Raw genomic sequence first — 15,128 nt, forward strand, 5'->3', positions numbered from 1 at the left:
TTCTCTGTCCATGGAATTCTCCAGGTAAGAATAATGGAGTGGGTTGCTATTTCCTTCTCCAGGGGATCTTCCTGACCCAGGGATCGAATCCAGGTCTCCCTCATTGAGGCAGATTTTTTACTATCTAAGCCACCCGGGAAGCCCATTTTCTCACTATGCTTCTTCAGATTTCACTCAGTATCCTGAACAACCGGAAGAATTCCTCCTTTCCCCTCCATTTGGAGGCAGCCTGTCCTGTTATAGAAAACGATGCCACTGCAATTATGAGAAGAGCATCTGCTTTGAATGGTCTCAGCCATCTCCCCCAGCCACACACATGCTTGCTGCCTCGCCGCACACATATCTGACAGATTGAAAGCAGATACAGCCCACACACTTTTTCTACTGGTGACCACTTAGGAAATCATGATTCAGGGCCTCATTTCTTGCCATTTTTAAAAAAGTTGTGAACAGGTGGCCAGACTTCATAAGCAACAGCTGGAGGGCACGGATAACTTGGTGGCTTGGAGGAGGACCAAGTATCGTGCGAGGCCAGCTTCTCTCTGTCAGCCCCGTTTCCCCAGCAGCATACCGGGTCAGCTGGTGCCGCCCAGGGCAGGGCAGGGCAGGGCAGGGCTAGTGCTGACTCTAAGGGTTGGGTCCACGCCCTTCTCTGGGAAGTGGCCTCAGGAAGTGGATGCCTGGGGGCATAATCACCCCAGTGAGTTGCAGTTGTTCTGAGGAACAAAGGTAGAGGCTTATCGGAGGCCTAGAAAAGGGGATCATCAGGACTGTAGGATTAGGGAGAGAAAGAGTGGGGAGTGTGTGTTGGCAGGGAGGAGACCTGGTCGGGTAGGAAATTATACATGTGTCTCCTGTTGAATCCTTGTGGTCAGAGAAGCTGGAGGTAGTGGACGGTGGTACCACACTGCTCATCTCTCCTGTCAAGATGTAGGGAAATCTTCCATCGTACCAGAAGCAAAGATCTATCAGAAATTCCAGCACGAGGTTTCAAACACACGCTTCCGTGTGTGATGGTTCAGTAAGACGGCTGTGTTTGAGGTTGAGGTGGGCAGGGAGGGGGCTGGGATTTGAGAGGAGGGATGGTTTTGGGGCACAGATAATTCAGGGCTTAGGGGGTTTTGAGATTGAGATTGGGGCAGAATATGAGAAGAGTGAGTCTTACAGTGCTCCCAGTGAGAAGTTAGTAGCTTGAAGAAAAGATGCATCAAAATATGGAAGATGGGATTTGGTTGTAAGCTCTGTGAAGCTTTATCTCATTGGGGCTGACAGTTTCTTCCAACTCTCTGTCCTTGATCTGCTGGACTGGCTCTGTGAGTGGCTTTGGGTGACTTTTTGTTGTTAATTGCTCAGTTGTGTCTGACTCTTTGCAGAGTCATGGACTGTAGCCCACTCCTCTGTCCATGGGATTCCCCAGGCAAGAATACTGGAGTGGGTTACCATTTCCTTCTCCAGGGGATCTTCCTGATCCAGGGATTGAACCAGTATATCCTGTATTGCAGGTGGATTCTTAACCACTGAGTCACCAAGGAAGCTTAGGTGACTTACATGTGAACATTTGAATGCTGGGCGGCTCTCAGCCAGGCCTGTGGTTGACCCCTCCGGGGTACAGCCGTGAGTCAGATATGGTCCTAGCTCTCTACAGTCCTGCAGGAGAGATGTCTGGAGAGGTTGAGGTGGGTACATGCTTGTGGGCTTGTTGGGGAAACAGAACGTATTGGAAATATTTTTAATGAAGTCCTAGAGTATAGCTGGCTGTACCAAATTGTAATAAAAGGAGAATCTCACCTTTTAACACTCTGTCCCCAAACTTTGGTATCAGATATGAGGGAGATATATTTTGGCCACATACACACATTTTTCCCCCTCAGATTTTTGACCTTTTGGAAAATGGAAGGGTGTTGGCCTGGGCAGTCGCTGGTAGATAGAGGGCGGGTGAGTAGGGCTGGCTTGGGGCCAGTGTGGATGTTTGGCCAACAGCAGTAATACCACGCTAGTTTGCCTTGCTCTTTATTTGACCTTATACTTGAAATACTTTCTTGTTCAACGGTTTCAGAGAAACAGGGAAAGGAAAACAGATCATGAAAGAGTGTCTTGAATTGTGCTTCACAGAAATGTCTCTTCTAGGGGAAAAACGTGTGGGGAACGTGCCTGTTCCCCAGTCACTTCCCCCCACCACACTGTGTGGTTGAGATGGATGACTGGAGGGTAGGCTTGAAGTGTCTTCTTTCCTTGATCTGCTTGGGTTAAATACTTTCCAGATGTCTCTTTTCAGCCCAGTGAGACAGGCGTGTGGTTTCCAGGTGAGCCTATGGAGATGCAGTGTTAAATACCTTGACCACATTCTCATAGCTCCTACAAGTGGAGCCAGAAATCACACCAGGAGGTCTGACCCCAGAGCCTGCCCTCCTAGGTGAGCTGCCTGGCATGGGGTCTCCTGATGGAAGCCAGAGCATCCAAATGAATTTTATTTCCCTGGTCTTTTCCTTAGATATGGTACCTCTTCCTTTTTAAAAAATGTATTAATTTTTGGCTGTGCTGGGTGTTTGTTGCTATGCATGGGCTTTGCTCCAGTTGTGGCGCGTGGGGACCACGCTCTCGTTGCAGTGAGCAGGCTTCTCATTGCAGTGGTTTCTCTTGTTGCAGCACTTGGGTTCTAGGGCACACAAGCTTCACTAGCTGCGCCATGAGGGCTCAATAGGTGTGGCACACAGGCTTAGTTGGTCCATGCCTATGGGATCTTCCCAGATATGGGATCGAACCCGTGTCCCCTGCATTGCCAGGCAGACTCTTTACCACTGATCCACCAGGGAGGCCCCAGATACGGTACTTCTTGATTGATGATTTGCACTGCTACTGCTAAGTCGCTTCCGTCGTGTCCAACTCTGTGCGACCCCAGAGATGGCAGCCCACCAGGCTCCCCTGTCCCTGGGATTCTCCAGGCAAGAACACTGGAGTGGGTTGCCATTTCCTTCTCCAATACATGAAAGTGAAAAGTGAAAGTGAAGTCTCTCAGTCGTGTCCAACTCCTAGCGACCCCATGGACTGCAGCCTACTAGGCTCCTCCATCTTAAAATAGCCTTGAATAAAGAAAACGTCAGACCTGGAGCTTCCTAGTTCTATATTTACCTTGAAACTGTTAGGATAAGGTGGTTACTGATGGATCTTGTTCATAGATGGGCGTTCTTGAGCTTTCGTGGCTCTCTTCTTCCTGGCCTCTGGCAGAAAGTTCAGAGCTCTGTGATTAGCACATGTCTTCTGGTCGTTTGCTGGGTAGTGAGGCAATGATGAGAGCTGTTCCATTAACAGGGTGGAAGATGGTATCTATGTTATACTTGGCCATTTCTTGAGTATTAAACACAATATTTAAATTAGTATATAATACACAGAGAAGTATTCAACATAGTAATTTTTCAAACTATTAATGTTTTATCTCTGTCCCTTTTTATGGTAAAGTTGGGTGTCAGGGAAGGTTTAGGTTCTTTGGCCTTTGTCTTTCAGAACTTTGCTGGGAAGCTTTTACATCACAGAGATTAGCGCTTAATCTCTGCACTCAGCACTTTGCAGCTCCTCTTTGTTTTTGAATCGGTGCCTTTTTAAGGTTACTGATCTATGATTATAAATAATTCCTTTTATTGAAGTTTTAAAGAAAGTAACTTTACAAAGAAGCACAGTTATGAACATCAGGGCAATTGGAGTCAAAATTGGGTGTTGTAAATAAGCTAATGCAATTTAACTGTTAACATCACATAGGAATTTTCCTGAGCTTTTATCATTTCAGGCTTTCTCTTGCTAACTTACATTTCTGTAACCTAAAAAGATGTGTTCAGATTACTGCTGCTAAGCACTGTGTGCCATGCACCGTGCTAGACATTTTTAATAAAAGTATTTTAATGTCCTTGTCAGGTGGTAGACCCTGTCTTAAGACACTTGAGGTATGATGATAAATAAAATCACAAAAAATCCTTTTGGATGATAAAGAGACAGATAATAAATGAATGCATGCAGTTGATGGTTATAATACAAAAATTAAGCAGGGATGAGAGATGGGGAATGTCAGGCAGGCTGGTTGCAACTTAAATGTTGCAGTCCAGCATGGCTTCATTAGGAAGCCTTTGTGGGTAACTTGGTAAGTAAGATGATCCCTGCCCTCACACAGCTTATAGACTGGTGATAACTGGTGTTCAGTGAGCACTTAGCATACGGCTAGGGACTCTGCTAAGTACCCGGGTACTTTTCTGATGAATTCCTGAAATACTGGCCATTATTTCCAGATTCTCCAGGAGGAAACTGAAGCATCGAGAGTTAAATTGCCAAGATGAACATAGCTCTTGGGACTTACATCTGACCCAAAGACCATCCTCCTTTTTTTTTTTTTTTTTAATTGGAATATAATTGCTTCACATTGCTTTGTTACTTTCTGCTGTGAAAGTAACACAATGTGTTCACTTCAGTGAAATGAATCAGCTCTTTGTATACATATATCCCCTCCCTCTTGGACCTCCCTCCTGCCCCCTCTTCTATCTCACCCCTGTAGGTCATCACGGAGCACTGAGCTGAGCTCCCTGTGCCTTACAGCAGGTTCCCACTAGCTACATGGAAGTGTATATATGTCAATCATAATCTCCCAATTTGTCCCACTCTCCCTTCCCACCCTGTGTCTACCTGTCTATTCTCTATGTCTTCATCTCTAGTCCTGCCCTGCAAATAGGTCATCTCTACTGTGCTTCTAGATTCCACATATATGCGTTCATATATGACATTTTTCTCTTTCTGACTTACTTCACTGTGTATGACAGACTCTAGGTCTATCGATGTTATATATATACCATGTCAACAGTTGAAATATCTGTTATAAGGGATTAGTCTATTTGTAGATAGGATTTGTCTAATTTTTGGTTCTGTTGGGCTGGCAGCATCTTGGATGGTGCATGGAGAGGCTGATACCACAAGCTTCCCCTCAGCTCTCACGCTTGTTCTCTTTGAAAGGCTTTGGGGTTGTGCCCTGTGGCCACAGCAGGCAAAAGGAGCTGCCTAGTTTTCGACTTCTAAGCAGTGGGATGTGTTTGTTGTGTATCAGAAGCTGGCCTCTATTGACTCCTGCAAATCATTGACTACTTGAATTCCTGGCATTACATTTCAGTGATAGAACGGCAATTTGGCTGGCCTGTGTGTCACCGTGTTCAAGAGCATGTTATAAATGCTCATGTTCAGACAGGAATGTGAAATGAGGGAAAGGTTGTAGTGACAAGGTCACGGTTTATTGTGAGTGTTTATTCCCAAATAGGCCATACCCTGTGTTTACAATTATTGCTTTATCATAATAAAAAGCCAATGAGTGTGTTGGATTAGAAAGCTGAAGGCTGTGTGGAAAGGAGGTCAGGGGTTCGAGAGAGCTCTGTTGTTCCTTCTGCCCTCAGGGTGCTTATGAGAAAAGTGGGGTGCTTTGCGTTGAATGTTAATAGTGTGGTGGTTTTTAGCCTAGTATATGCTTTGTGTTGAGTGTTGATGGTTCTTTGTGCTTTGATTAATGTCTAAGGTGTGTATGTTGGCCATTAATAGAAAAGGAAGCTATATATTTTATACCTTTGTTATTTTTATTATTGCTTTCTAGTGAGTTTTTTTCCCCCTACTTCTTTGGAAATGTTGATTTTTTTTTTTTTTTTTTTGCACTATAATTTTCTTTTTACTGAAGAGATAAGCCCTGGTTTAAGTACTTGGGTTGTGAAATTTATTTGCTTTTTTGAAATATGTATCTATTTCTATATGTGTATTTTGAGTGTACAGTTTCCAAACTTTAGAGATGGAATGCACATAGGTAGGCAGTGCGTTCAAAATATAAGAACTAGATCAAACAGATTAAAATGTAAGAAATAATTGGCTCCCAGAAGTGCATCACCTTTTTCCAGTCATTTCCATCCTCCCTACCAGAGTGAACACTATACTGAATCTTAACATCTTATCTTTGTTTTGCCTGTTTTTGTACTTGACGTGAATGGATAATACAGCCTGTGCTCTATCTGGCTTCATTTGATTCCCAGTTGTTTGTGAGATTGAACCGTATGGCTGCAGGTTGTTTGTTCTCATTGCTACAGAATATTTCATTGTGCAGATATTCCATAATCGATCCATTCGGCTCTTAAAGATGTTAAGTGTAGCTCCAGCTCATTCTATTATGAATGGTGCTTCTACAAAGGTTCTCATATGTGACTTTTGCTGAATATCTGTAAGTATTTCTGCTGGATATATACTGAGGAGTGGAATTACTAGATCATAGAATATGCATATATATTCAGCTTGAATAGATGCTACCAAGTGTATTCAAGTAGTTATACGAATTTACGTTTCCACAGTAGGGTGAGAGCTCATGAGTTTTATTTTTGTGATGCTGTTCTGGTGGTAGACAGGAGTTGCATGTTGTTCTTAGGTTCACTTCAGTTCATGTTTGTTGTATGGGAAGGAATGGTCGTAGTTGTCTTCATGGATTCTTTGAAAGCTAAGTTAAATATTTGTCTCTACTGATGAGCTCATTCTCTTCCCCTTTGTTTCCCTGTGTATATATGTTATGTGTGTATTTTTTCTATGTCTTACACACACACTGTGTGTGTGTATATGCTCAGTCCTTCAGTTATGTCCAACTCTTTGTGACCCCATGGACTGCAGCCCCCCAGGTTCTTTTCTCCATGAGATTTTCTGGGCAAGAATACTAGACTGGGTTGCCATTTCCTCCTCCAGCGGATCTTGGCAACCCAGGGATTGAACCCACGTTTCCATGTCTCCTGCATTGCAGGCAGAATCTTTACCTCTGAGACACCAAGAAAGCCAGTGTGTGTGTGTGTGTGTGTATATATATATGGTTTTTTTTTTCTTGTAAGTGTACTACTATGACTCTTAGACTGGAAAGCGACATTGAAGGGTATCTAGCTCAGGGTCTTGTATCTCTCCTGAACCAGCAATGATCCTGCTTAAGTCTCTGGAAAGCACCAGTAGTTTAGAGTGACCCGGTTATTAATGAACTCATGTGTATTTGTCTTCCACACTGTGCTGACATCTGTTTCTTTAACTTTTCCCATAAATATCATGCCTTTTTATAGGGGTGGGGGGGAGGACTCATGATGCTTATGAAAAGTGAAAGTGAGGTCACGCAGTCGTTTCCAACTCTTTGCGACCCCATGGACTGTAGCCCACCAGGCTTCTCTGTCCATGGCATTTTCCAGGCAAGAGTACTGGAGTGGGTTGCCATTCCCTTCTCCAGGGGATCTTCCTGACCCAGGGATCAAACCTGGGTCTCCCTCATTGCAGGCAGACACTTTACCCTCTGAGCCACCAGGTAAGCTCATGATGCTTATAATACAGGCAGAGATTTATGGCATTTTAAAAATTGCACTTTTTAGCATCTGCAGGGGTTTGGTCTCTGAGCAGTTTTCTCTGGGGAACTTCAATGAAAAACCACCAGGCACAATGGAAAAGAAAACTCCATGCAAAATTACTTCTGTTTTTTCCTATTTACATGTTTTGCCTTTCCTGATCGTTTTCTGCCATGACCATATGTTGATGTTTTTTCCCTTTTGGTTGAATTTAAACATTGTTTAAAATGAAAATTTTAAAAATGCAAATAGTACATTTTATAAATCAAGCTGTAATAAATGAAATAAAAAAAGACAACCTTGCTTTTAATAGAAAACTGACCATTATACTCCGTGAAATAAATGAATATGGAAAAATCCTCTGATGGATAATATACTCTGTAAAGTTTCTGAACTTCCAGGTGATATTAATATTCATAGAACTTTATAATACAAATGAGTTTTTTTCTAGTTAATAATTAACAATTTCAGGTTCACAGATATTACTTAATGAATATTTTCTTTTTTCTTCTTTACAGGCAAGAAGAGACTGATAGGAGAGTGAAAAATGTAAGATACATATTTAATGGAACATTATAAATGGTTTCTTAGATGTTCTGTAATAAGGTAGTGAGAACTAAAAATATCTGATATATTCTCTGTCCTTTTTCTAATGGAATTTTTGTTAGAAACAAATTCTAAATACGCTTAAATATGATTGAAATGTGTATTCTCTGACCTCATAGTATAAGAAGGTGGGTTAAATTTAGGAAGTGAGTCCTAACTTGTTAGTAATGTGGTAAAGGCAGATAAGGGCTTCCCAGGTGGTGCTAGTAGCAAAGAACTTGCCTGTGAAATCAGGAGATGCAAGAGATGTGGGTTTGATTCCTGAGTCAGGAAGATCCACTGGAAGAGGGCATGGGGACCCACTCCAGTATTCTCGCCTAGAGAATCCTGTGTAGAAAGGAGCCTGGCAGGCTGTGGTCCATAGGGTTGCAAAGAGTTGGACATTACTGAAGCGACTTAGCATGCACGCAAAGGCAGATAAACAGGCTATAGGAATTTTAGGAGAGTAAGTCAGAAGCCACCAAAATCAGACTTTAAGGAAAAACACTAAATGTTTAAGAACTCTGAGGAATTAGCCACTGTAGACATGTCTATAGTATGCTGCATATTAGGAGAATTTCTAAAAATGTGACAGCTTTATTTAAAAATGTGAAGCTGAGAATTATTGATTTTAAGTGTTTAGTCTGTAAGTTTGTTGGAAAAATATTGTCTGAAAAGTTTAATTTATGTTTTCTTCCTGTGAATTTTTTCCTGTTTCATGTGTACTGGTAGAATGTACAAAAACCTGTTGGAGGGTGTAAGCTTTTGGTGTGAGAATGTGCTCAGAGGAGAATAACATTTTTGATGACCCTTCTCCTTCATGTAATTTAAAAGGAAATCTACTTTTCAATGATAGATACATATGGTCTTTTATCTAGTGCTCACTTGCATTTGAGCTTGCTGTTAATTACTAAATTGACTCATCTGTTGTTTCATGGCATTATTTTTTTTTTAAGGTTTTGATAACTTTGTACTGGCTGGGGAGAAAAGCACAAAGTAACCCCTACTATAATGGTCCCTGTCTTAATTTGAAAGCGTTTGAGAATCTTTTAGGACAAGCTCTGACTAAGGTAAGGAAACTCTATCTATATAAGACACTTACTCTAACTAATAGTTCTTATCTTCCCCTTCTTCTCTTGTTTTCATGCCCTCTGCCTTCTTTTACTTTTTCTACAAAATATGGTGGCTCTGATGGGGATGCCTAGAGAGGATTGTTACTTATCTGCTGACTTCATAAGTCACCACCAAGCAGTGAGTATTTCAGACCAGTTTCCAGGATATATAATATAGGTACAGGTATTTATTTCTTAATTTTAGGTAACTCAGTGAGATACTCATTAACTTTCTTTCTTCAACACTTTATATAACCCAACTGTTTCTATATTAATTATGAACTTGACCTGTAACTGCTTCAGGCTATTAAAATGTGTGTATGTTACTCAGTTTCTTTATCTTATTGTCTTGCCATGGGTCACTATATCTCTAATGTACTTATTCCAATATCTTCACAATTCTACCATGCTACGTCTGTTTTCTAAAGAGTAGTAAATGCTGTTACATGAAACTTCATAAGATTTTTAAGTTAGAATCTTTGGTTTTAAACACATTTCTAGTCCTTCATATTTTGGAATCAGTGCTGCAAATATTGAGTGTTTAAAGACTGTTTGAAGAGAGTCAAGTGCCAAGGCTAACCAGAGTTGGCCACATCTTCATTCATAAGATCAAATGGGAGAACTAATCGCCATGGGGGTATTTCTGTAGGAGAATCTTCAGTATTCAGAAGAAAATATGTCATCAAAATAATTTGTCACCATGTAATTAATAGTGGTTGCTTGATGGGTCTTTGTGATCAGTAAATGATTCTGTACCCATCAGGCATTTAGCCTTAGTCTCTGGTACATTGTAAGGATATAATAAATGCTAGTTACTATGATTGGAAAATAGATGTTCTAGGCCAGGATGAAAATGATCTCTTTGCCTTATAACTACTCTCATCTTTAGTTTTGCCTGAGGCCAGCCATATATATTATAGAGAGATGAAATTATGGTCTTGAAGATTAGCGTATTCCTTCTGGATTTTTATATTTAAATTGTAAGGAGTTGATAATATCCTATTTAAAATTCTTAAAACAGTTAATTCAGATAATTGTTGAGATAATATCATGCCTGATATGAGGTGTTGAGAAAGCACTCACACAAGGGAGATGAACCATCCTTAGAGCACAATTGTTTGATGCAGACAGATGAACAAGTAGGTCAGTGCAATGGTGGAGGGCAGGGCTCAGAAGGATGAATGTGGCGGGGCTTCAAGCATGAGCAGAGTCTGCCTTACAGTTATTTCAGCTAAGAAAACATCCAGTTAAAAATAACATGGGACTTTGGCCCTTGCATTAGTGTTCTCTTTACAGCCTTTGGTTCTTTTTATGGCAGTGTGACTCAGGTTCAGTAACCTTCGTAGAGTGTGCTGGGAATGCTTTACTTGAGTTTGTTTCCTGCCACCAGTGGCAAAACCAGAGTAGATATACAAAGAATTTTTCATAGGTAAAGCTAAAGCTGTGGTTCCATTCCATTATTATGGCGGGTGGAGAGCCCTAAGAGATATGTCAGTATATGTTTTGCATCTGTTCTGTTAAAATCAAAATCATTGTGTTCATCAAACTTTTCTCCCTTAAATAGTTATGCTTAATGGCCAATCTAAAATATGAATAAAGAAAAATACTTGCAGAGACTTCCGTGGTGGTCCAGTGGTTAAGAATCCACTGCCAATGCAGGGGACACAAGTTCGATCCCTGGTCTGGGAAGATTCTACGTGCCACGGAGCACGTAAGCCCATGTGCCATAATTACTGAGCCCCTGCGCCCTGGAGCCCATGGTCCACAACAGAAGAAGCCACCACATTGAGAAGCCTGTACACTGCAACTAGAGAATAGCTCCCACTCGCCATAACTAGGGAAAGCCTGAGTGCAACAATGAAGACCCAGTGCAGCCAAAAAAAATTAAATTAGGTGTTTTTTTTTTTTTTTTTTAAATTCTTGCAGTAAACTGTTGACCTTGAGTCATCCTATAAGTTGTAGGTGACTCACTTTAGGTGACTTGTCAGAGAAAAGTCCTTGGTGTGGGGATAGGGGTAGGAACCAGGCAACAGGGCCAAACGCCAGTTCTTTTACAACTATGGTGGCACATCATCATTAACTTTTAACACGTACTAGGTCAAAAATCATTTCCTGTGTGTTGCACTCGAAGGCTTCAACAAATATGTGTTTAAGAAACCTGATGAATCTAAAGATTTACTTAGAATTTTAAATTTTGTATTTTTTGAAAAGTATTATGGTGACACCAACAGTGGTCCCAGCTTCTTCATCTGCTTGGAGATAGAGTACAAGGTAGGCGCTTGCATTTGCATGATGAGATGTCAAGTCTAATTCCAGGGTGTGTGTGGCAGATAAAATATATAAAATCTCAAATAGATCTATTGGACCTTATTGGCACTTAAACACTTGTCACACAATTCAACCACAAATTGACATTCAGTCTTAGCCAAAAGTATGCCCTAGACAGCTGCTAATTATTCATTACAAACCTTTTTTCTTCAACTTTTTCCACATGTTGAAAATTTTCATAATTCAAAATTGAAAGAGTAGTGTAACAAATACCCACCTATTTTCCATCAGATTTAATCATTAAGCGTGTCCCACATTGGCTTTGTTTAGGTATCTATCCATTATTTCATGTAGATTTCAGGTTGCTTACTCCTAAATACTCAGTATGCTGTTCTTAACAGTAAGAATATTTTTCTGTATATCTACAGTGTCTCCTAGACCAAAGAACAATCATGAATATTCCCCATTATTTAATATCCAGTCTATATTCAAAACATCCCAATTGTTTCCCAACTCTGTTTCATAGCTTCTTGTCTATATAATGATTTAATGAAAGGTTCACATATTACATTTGATTGTTAAAGAACCTAGGAATTCTTATCTCTGTATTAGTATCATTATCTGAAAATAATAATTAAAATAAAAAAATAATTATTTAAAATAAATATTTAAAATAATAATAAATAATAATTTTGTTACTGTAGTAACAAAATTACCTCTGCTGTATTAAAAAATTATAGAGTTGCTAACTATTCACTGATATATATGTATATGTTTATTAAGCCTTTACTATGCTAAAGGCTTTATAAATTCTACTGAAATGCTAATTTTTAAAAGTCCAATTGTATTTTGCTATTAACTTTCTTAGAGGAAAGTTTGTTAAAAATGATTATTTAGTAAGTTCTATATGATTTACAAACCTATGGTTAATAACATTTTCTTTATTTCTATATAACTGATATAGGAGCCAAATATTTCATCTAGATACAGGGGAAATGTTTTATATATCAACAAACAAGCCTGCTTTCTTCAGATCTAGTTTTGTAACCAGTGAGCTTTCCTTGGTTCAAATCTAGTTTTATAATCTGTGAAAATAGACAAGTTTGTGAGGTGTATAGCTGTTATTCTTACCCCTCTCTCTTTTAAAACTTTTCTTTTTGTTGAAGAACTTTGTTATGTATTTTTTATTTGTTCAATAGAAATGACCCCTAATATTTCCTGGAGGTAGGCTGAATACAATCTTATTCTTTTCTCCTTTTGAATATCAAAATTAAGATTGACTTTTCTCTTTGCCTCCTTTTATGTTTATTGCCAGAAAACTAAACAGGAATTGATTTTAGCTCTTGAATGTTACTCTACTTATTAGCTGTTCTTTGACTGAAAATTTCCTCATTATTAAATAGATTCTATTACCTTACTAAGTAATATTGGGTACCTCCATGTTGTCACATGAGTGCTAAAGTATTAAGTCATGGGAAAACATTTACAGATTTATATTCTGATTTCTATCAAATTTTTTTCTGACATTTCACTGGGAAATCTCATTGCCTCATCTAATCAGAGATAGCATGACTTGAGCTATGCAAACAAAGACGCCATAACTGATGACATTTTTGGAAGTTTTGCTCACTTACTATTCCTGAACAAATGCCCTGTAGGCACTTGAAGAGTCCAGCTGCCTGAAGAGGAGTGGCAGGGACAGTGGTTACAGCGACATCTGGGGCCCTGAGCGCGGGGAGCTTCTGGCTTCTCCAGACAACTGTAAGAGGGAGGACTCGTTTGAGAGCTTGGACTCTTTGGGATCAAGGTCATTCACAAGCTGCTCCTCTGATATCACGTTGAGGGGGGCACGTGAAGGTGAGTTGCATTTTGGACTGGACAGTTTATTTTTATTTCTTAGTGTATTGAGATAAAAATGGGAATGGGAGAGAGTAGAAAAATGGAGGGAAAATTACTGAGACAATCACTTCACCAGGAAGTGTATATCGTGGAGACTGGAATAGAATTGAGGGTGTCTTGTCTTTCCTTTCTTCCTTAGGTCTCTCCTTCCTTTTCTCTCTTTCTCTCTTGTTCCTTCTGCACTATATTGCCACTTGAGGGGTGATAGTTTTGTTTTTTCAAAATCTGTTTTTGGAGGGGATTAGGGCAGCAGTAAAGAATCTGCCTGCCAATTCAGGAGACGTGGCTTCAATCCCTGGAACAGGAAGATTCCTGGAGAAGAAATGGCAACCCACTCCAGGATTCTTGCCTGGAAAATCCCATGGACAGAGGAGCCTGGAGGGCTCCAGTCCATGGGTCCCAAAGGAGTCAGACACAACTGAGCGACTAAACAAAAGGGAAGAGACAGTTAACTATGACCTGTTTTATAAGTGACAGTCTATCCTAATTCTTTTTCCTCTGTATTCAGGGTTAACAATCTCTGCCTCTGAAGCCTAATAACTGATATATCTAGACATAGAAAAGAAAGTAAATAAGATTCTGTAGAAGTGTGTTTTAGTTCCTGAATAACCTTCTTTCTTCCCTTTTCTTTTTGGCAAAAGATAAAAAGAAAAAGCTTCTTAGAAAAAACAGGAAACTATTTTGATAATTATCGCTACCCAAGAAAAGAAGTGATTGATGTCTGTCTTCATAGAATATTATGCTAAACTTTGGTTGATTAAGGAGCAACACTGGCATTGTGTTAGAAAGCATCCTTTGCTTCTGTCGTGGTCAAAGTCAACCCAGAATAAGTATGAAAGGAACGTGTTAATGAAAGTCGTTCTGTTGTGGGAAGGAGTTTTCTTTCAAAAATCCCAATGTAAAATCTATTATTTAAATACAAGTCTTTTTCCTATGGCTGTTGGGTGGCATCAGAAATTTCTGACTGTAAACCTTTTGTGATTCAGATTTGACTAGATTGAAACCATAAGTGAAGTTTCTTGAACTATTTCTGTGCTTCCACCAGCAACATGAAAATTTTGAGAGTTCTGGTTATGAGTTTGTGCTGGATTGTTAGAGATTTCACTTTGCTTGTTTATTTTGATTATATTTTTATTTTAAATGATTTCCTGCTTTTATTATAGAACATTTTCAAACATCAGCAAAGTTGGAAGAATTTTACATGCCTACCTATGTACCTGCCAGGCTTCTCCAGTGGCACTAGTGGTAAAGAACCTGTCTGCCAATGCAGGAAACATAGAGACATGGATTTAATCCCTGGTTTGGGAAGATCCTTTGGAGGAGGGCATGGCAATGCCTGGAGAATCCCATGGACAGAGCAGCCTAGTAGGCTACAGTCCATAGGGTCCCAAAGAATTGGACAGGACTGAAATGACTTAGCATGCTCGTACCTGCCACCTAGTTCTATCATAACATTTACCACGCATGCCTTTATTACACGCCAAGCTCCTGTTCTCTAGGCATTAATTATCCATTTTATTTTTCAAGGCACTTCAGAATACATTACACTTGTTTCTAAATGCTTTAGCCTGCAATCATGAGCTAGAATTCACCTTTTATTACTACTGTTTACTTAATTTAAATTTACATAAAAGCAGTATACACTGAATTTGTTTTTGCAAAGTAAGATGAATCAGCAAATATTGTAACTGCAAATTATTTAGCTTTTTGAATAGTGATAGCTTTTAAAAGTTTGAAAAGTGAATGGGATGGGGGAAGGAGAGGATGGGACAAATTGAGAGAGTAGCATTAACGTAGATACACTCCCATGTGTAAAATAAATAGCTAGTGGGAAGCTTCTGAATAGCACAGGGAACTCGGCTCCATGTTCTGTGATGACTTAGAGGGGTGGAAAGGG

The 15,128-nt window shown here is 39.8% G+C and overlaps 1 protein-coding gene across 1 annotated transcript in view; it reads left to right on the plus strand.

Annotated features, from left to right (window-relative positions):
• LMO7 (LIM domain 7) overlaps positions 1–15,128 on the plus strand; it is a 146,159-nt gene that overhangs the window by 68,815 nt on the left and 62,216 nt on the right. Inside the window, exons 5-8 of the mRNA XM_052650023.1 lie at positions 7,886–7,916; positions 8,909–9,022; positions 11,276–11,335; positions 12,991–13,189. Of these exons, the coding sequence (XP_052505983.1) occupies positions 7,886–7,916; positions 8,909–9,022; positions 11,276–11,335; positions 12,991–13,189 (404 nt within the window). The remainder of the gene's footprint in view (positions 1–7,885; positions 7,917–8,908; positions 9,023–11,275; positions 11,336–12,990; positions 13,190–15,128) is intronic.

Source organism: Budorcas taxicolor, chromosome 12 (genome assembly GCF_023091745.1).
Source record: "Budorcas taxicolor isolate Tak-1 chromosome 12, Takin1.1, whole genome shotgun sequence".
NCBI lineage: Eukaryota > Metazoa > Chordata > Mammalia > Artiodactyla > Bovidae > Budorcas > Budorcas taxicolor.